The sequence below is a fragment of the Carica papaya genome, chromosome 4 (genome assembly GCF_054855325.1).
Source record: "Carica papaya isolate Zhongbai chromosome 4, ASM5485532v1, whole genome shotgun sequence".
NCBI lineage: Eukaryota > Viridiplantae > Streptophyta > Magnoliopsida > Brassicales > Caricaceae > Carica > Carica papaya.
The window spans coordinates 22,913,137-22,919,136 of NC_142312.1; the positions used below are offsets into that span (position 1 = coordinate 22,913,137).

The 6,000-nt window shown below is 33.7% G+C and overlaps 1 protein-coding gene across 1 annotated transcript; it reads left to right on the forward strand.

Moving 5' to 3' along the window:
* The first annotated feature begins 2,592 nt into the window (after nt 1–2,592).
* Nucleotides 2,593–5,750, forward strand: LOC110826292 (auxin-responsive protein IAA26-like). Its single transcript, XM_088218178.1, has 6 exons — nt 2,593–2,758; nt 2,896–3,363; nt 3,934–4,193; nt 4,998–5,145; nt 5,408–5,472; nt 5,562–5,750. The coding sequence occupies exons 1-6, from the start codon at nt 2,733–2,735 to the stop codon at nt 5,594–5,596; spliced, it is 1,002 nt and encodes a 333-aa protein (XP_088074304.1). The 5' UTR covers nt 2,593–2,732; the 3' UTR covers nt 5,597–5,750.
* Nucleotides 5,751–6,000: the final 250 nt, after the last annotated feature.

Below are 6,000 nucleotides of genomic sequence, written 5' to 3' on the forward strand. Positions count from 1 at the left end.
AAAACCCTTCTGATGAGCCCCTTTTCGATTCTCGTTTCACGTAATTTTTCAATCATTGTGTTCACTGTATTTTTCTGTACAAGTTGGCTGAAGAAAGAATATCAGCAATGAAAGAGAACTAACAGAGCCGTAGCACTCGGAGATCCCTCCGCTGGTGAGTTCAGTTTTCTGTGGTTTTCCGACCAATCGAGGCCCCTGATGTGTTTTTCTGCAGGAATATGCACGATGGTGCCACTGTGTTGGAACCCTAGAATTGGCCGAAATGAGTTTTGGTCACCGATTTTTGATTTTTTGAGTATTTTAATGTACATGGTAAGTGTTTTAGATTCTGCAGCGATAATTCAAGAAACTCGGTACCCGTGAGGAAGTGTAGTAGACAGCGCAACATCCTAAAATATCGATTCAGGTAAGGATTCCTCACCATTTTCTCCGTTACTGCAAACTGAGACTTAATAATCGATAATTGTGTGTTTTTATTAGAGAACCTTAAAAATAATTACAAGTCACTAGTGGAGTCAAAACCAATTAGTTCACGATCGTTTCGATTACTTATTTATTGTCCTGTATTGCCTATATTTGTTTACTATTATTTTGTGCATAACTGAATTGATGGTTTTTAGAGTCTTTTTGATTACTTATTTTTCCTGCATTGTTTGTCGGTATTTCAATTATTGGTTATTTGGCTGTGTTGAACTATATTGTTATTTAAGTGAACTGTGAGTATAAAATAAGATATGGTTATTGAATAGTTGATTATTATATTGATGGAAATCTGTATGAGAAAGATTTACTAGGTACCCGGGAAAGGGCGGACGAGCCTGGTATATAGGGAACTCTACCGTGAACGTTACCTCAATCGGACAGGGCTGGAAAGTCTCTTACCAGTAATGTTTGAGAGATATGATTCACCCTTATATCGAATAGGGTATCGAGGTGGTAGAATGTTTTGCACCCATTACCGGACGGGGTATGAGAACGGTCGGTTAATTGTTTAATTTGATATTGTATTCACGAATAAGAGGACATCCTTATGGACCCCAGAAGTATCGGTAAACGGGTAAAAATGAAAATTGATCTTTTTTTATTATTTTATATGTGGTAATAAAAAGTGAATGGATATAGTTTTCATAGTTTATTTTTGGACAAAAATTTATTATGTAAATATGAAATAAATAGCTTTATTTATAGTAAATGAATTTATATAAATTAAGGGCTCAGTTGGTTGTTTTTTATAATTTTAACCAATCTTTAGTTTTTTGTATATGTGATTAGTGTGATATTCTTATTGCGTTAGTGTACATCACCATTTCATTAACTATTTCAGATTAAAATGATCAAGATTCAGATCCCGATCAACAAGAGGGTTGTGAATAGTTCAACACCCAAACTCCCTTCAAAGCTAGTAAATGTCGTCCTATTTCGTTTATTTTTTTAATTTCCGTTAATTTTTTTAAAAGAGACATTTTTATAGGCTTATTGGACATTTTAAAATATTGTGTAAAAAATGTAAAACTTAACTCTATCATTTTACTTTCACATTTAATTTATGAATTTATTTATATTTAAGTTTCGAACTTTTACACAAAATTTTAAGAGTTAGTTTTTACTTTTTATTAAATTGTTATAAAAATTATAATGTAGCTTATATCTATCATACTTATAATTTTTTTAAATATTTTAAAAGTTCTTCAAACATGTTTTGATGAAAAAAATAATAGAAGATGTTTGAATAAAAATATTATTTTTGGTGCTTCAAGTGCATAGAACTTTAAAAACAAAATATTAAATATTTAAACACTTCACAAGTTTAAAAGAATTATAAGCTTAAATAAATGTAGACTTCTTAACAATACATAAATAGTAGAATCCAAATTCCAAACGTCCTCTTACGATGGATGGAGAAGAGAAGAAAGGAACTTGGGAGGGGCAGATCTCGCGGGAAGGTAAAACAATCAGACGGCTGCTATTGATTGAAGAAAACACAGGCGATGATATGATGGGAGGGTCATCTTGAAATCCAAACTCCTAAAACCCCATTATGGGGAAGTGTGGCCGAGAGCAGACAAAAATCATGGGATCTTCATGTTACCCACGATAAAAAAAGAAAGAAAGAAAGAAAGAAATCCCATCCATCATTTTCTTGAGCCTGAGACTGAGCCTGAGCCTCCTAAAAAGAAGCTACACTTTTAAATTAATTAAGCCTCAAGTCTCTCTCTTATCCACCCTAGTTTTTCTACTTATTAATCCAGATAATCAATAACTGTGTTTGCTGGCAACCCATTAATTAATGTTTTATTTATATTATAAATGTTTAGATACATATTTCGTATAAAGAAAAATATTAAAGATGTAATTCAACATCAACCCACATCCATAATTCATGTGTCTGGTTAGAAATAGAGCCAAAGGGGATGTTTGTAGTGAGAATAGGTTTTGGTTTTGGGCGTTTTGGGTTGTTGAGAGTTGAGGAGGGAATCTATTATGCTTTTTTTTTTTTTTGCTTTTTTACTTTTTACTGATTCTCGTCTATATCACATCTAATTCTAAACCAGCTTCATCACCTTTCTGCCTTTTCTCTTTGACTCTTTCTTTTTCTTATTTCTCTTCTTCTTATACATTTTCTCTTTTAATGGTTTCAGGTCTTCGCTGATTTGGGTCTTCTTCTTCTTCTTCTTCTTCTTCTTCTTCTTCTTCTACCTTTGCGTTTTTCTACTGGACCCTTTTTCTGTTTCATGATTTCAGGATCTCCATCTTCATGGTTCTAAGTTTTCTTTAAAGCCTTTCTTCTTTTCACTTTTGTTTCTATTGATTGTTCTTTTCCCATTTCCGAGTTATACATACATATATATATATATATTCATATATTTTCTGTTGGAATAATAATATGGTGAACAGGGGTGAGGGGTCTCCTCCGCTTCTCACTTTGATAAACAAAGAGTCACAGTGGTTAACTAGGAAGGATGGAGAAGAGAGACGCCATGGTAGCTCAGAGGAGAAAAAGCTTGAGCTCAGGTTGGCTCCACCAGAACAAGATTGGTCCAACACAGTCGCCAACAACAAAAAAAGTGAACATCAGTCTCTTCTCTGCCTTGGTTTCTCCTCTTCAACCGCCAACAATGTAAACCAAAACCATCCATGGACGACTCACCACCACAAACAACACAACTCTCCTCCTCCATTTCTCCACTTTTCAAGCACCCCCACAACGGGAGGAGTTCCACACCCACAGCCCTGCTTGCCTGTTATGGTAAAGGAATCGTCACAGCCGTGTTGCACTAAATTGGTAGACCTGCAAAATGCAGAGAAGAAAGCGTTTTCACCATCTCCTGCAAATACAGCTGTTCTCAACACCTCTCAGAAAAGGTACTCTACCTTTTTCTCTGTATGTATCTATATATATTTATATATTTATCTTTTTTGACAGAGGATATTCTCATGCTCAGACTTTAGCCTCATGCCTCACACTGCATGTTTTGTGGTCCTTGAACTCATGAATGTCTATGTCTATCCGCCATTAAATTTCTTTTTTTCTTTTTCTTCTGTTTTTTAACTTTTTATATATGGTAAAAGCATCTCTATTTTTGTCATGTTTTTTAATTTGAGCTCGGCAGATTTGTTTTAGTTTTTTTAACTTCACCAACTAACAAGTATTATTATTATTATTATTTACTATTCTTGTTGATATAGTTATTATCTTCCTGATGATGGCTGTTTTATCTTTTGTTTTAGCAACTTAATCCGCTTGCTTCCTGATTTGTTTAACTTGTGCCTTTTTCCCTTTTGCTGTTTGCTTATCAATTTTTCCCAAACCCACTTGTATATCTCACTCTACATATCTTATCTCTAACTATTGTTTAGTAGTTTTTCTAGCCTATACTTGAAAATTTTCTTTGAAAGCTCATGATAATTAATAAATTTATGTTGGGAGACCAGAAGTGCTTCTGGTCCAGTGGTTGGTTGGCCTCCAATTCGATCATACAGGAAGAATCTTGGTACCAGCAGCTGTTCAAAGGCAGCAAATGGGGACCAAAGCAGTGATGAGAAAGCAGCTGAAGTTAGTTGTAAGAAAGGCATGTTTGTCAAAATCAACATGGATGGAGTTCCCATCGGGAGAAAAGTGGATCTCAAAACCCACGACAGCTATCAAAAGCTTTCTACTGCTGTTGATCAACTCTTCAGAGGTCTTCTTGCAGGTATTCTTCTTCATTGTCTTCTCCACTTGGGTATGGAATACATACCCTTTTCCTCTCATTATTATGCTTTTTAGGTGATAATTGGAATATGAGTAGTTCTTTTTTTTCTTTGGTTCCTCTTGTTTTTATGATATTAAATAATTTGACTGAATCGATTAGAAAGAGCTCAATCAAGTGTTTATATTCTGACGTGCCTCTCACGGCTAAGTTAATTAGGTTAAAACGTGAATCAAATATTTATACTCCTACTTGCCTCTCATGAGTAGGTACACCTGTGTGAAGGCGTGAATTAAAGCATAGGTTAACCGGGTTTTGAACTTGAAATCAGGAAAACTTATGGTTCTGATATTATCTTAAATAATTGACTGGATAGAATGTCCAGAATATTAAACTTACTGAAAAAATAAATCTTCAATATGCACCCAATTATACAAAATTAAGAGCAAAACAGGAAAAGACATCGATTTAACGTAATTCGTCAAATATGCTTACATCCATGTGTAAGATCGAGAAGAAACTTTATACAATAATGAAAATTGAGAATACATTACCAATAAAATTTTAGGCTCTTATATAAATAAAATATTAGGTTTTTCCCATAGAATATTTTTTATATTATTCCTGGGTGAGAAATTTTATATTATATGTATATTTGTTAAATCACGTTAAATTTTGTATCTTTTTTTATTTTACTCTTTATTTTGTGTAATTGTGTGCGTATTGGGGATTTATTTTCTCAACAAAACTGATAAGATAGAACCGAATTAATTTTTTATAGCTTATGGTTGTTCTTGTATTATGTAGCTCAAAGAGATTCTTCTGCCTGTGGAATCATAAACAAGGTAGAGGAAGAGAAGGCGATTACTGGCAAATTGGATGGAAGTGGGGAATATACGCTCGTTTACGAAGACAATGAAGGAGACAGGATGCTTGTTGGGGATGTCCCATGGCAGTAAGCATCTTTTTATCACACTGGATCTGATGCAGTTTTAAGATTATTCTATTATGTTCTACCCCCCCCTTTTTTTTTTTATTCCAGTATTTTAGCCTATAACCGAACACTCCAAACAACAGAATTAGATTCCTGCTCTTCTACCCTCATTTAATAATCTATTATGTTTCCATCATCTCTTAAAAACTATCATTACCAACATCATCAATCTCCTCTTTCCTGCATTTTACGTTTAACACTGTATGTATTTTAAAATTTGCAGCATGTTTGTATCGACAGTGAAGAGGCTGCGCGTACTGAAGACTTCTGAACTTTCCATGCTAAGCCGTGAGTGTGGTTCGATTATTTATTACGGAGAGCCATAACTCAGAGTTATAAAAATCTAAATATGGAATTGGGTGTTTGATGTTTTGCAGTTGGAAGCAGCAAGCAAGACAAGATAAACACTTGACAATGCAGTGGAATGAAGAAAGATGAGTTTTGTTCTTCAAGATTCTCCCTCAGGACTTGATTTGATTTGTGTTTATGTATCTTTTTTGACATATTTTGGCTTCGCGGTATTTTGTGTATGGAACTTGCAGCATATGTACATGTTTTTTTCTCCATCTTTTTTGACCCTTTTTAATTTAGCTTACTATGCTCTTTTTACATAAACTCTCGAGGAGTTAATGGATAATGGTGTAAAAATTGCATTAATTTAATGATGAATTGAAATTTGTTAGGACAAAAAACAGAGGAGCATCAGATTTTCTGGTACAAAATTGTATTTAAAGCTGATCCTAAGAAGGGAAGAGGTGTTAATGAGCTTTTAAAAAAAATATTATTTTTATTTATTAATTTAATTAATTAGTTAAA

Bases quoted from the DNA above. Each gene is read 5' to 3' on its own strand.
- LOC110826292 (XM_088218178.1), top strand. From the start codon at position 2,733: ATGATTTCAGGATCTCCATCTTCATG. The intron at 3,364-3,933 runs GTACTCTACCTT...TTGGGAGACCAG, and splicing joins CTCAACACCTCTCAGAAAAG to AAGTGCTTCTGGTCCAGTGG. The intron at 4,194-4,997 runs GTATTCTTCTTC...TGTATTATGTAG, and splicing joins CTTCAGAGGTCTTCTTGCAG to CTCAAAGAGATTCTTCTGCC.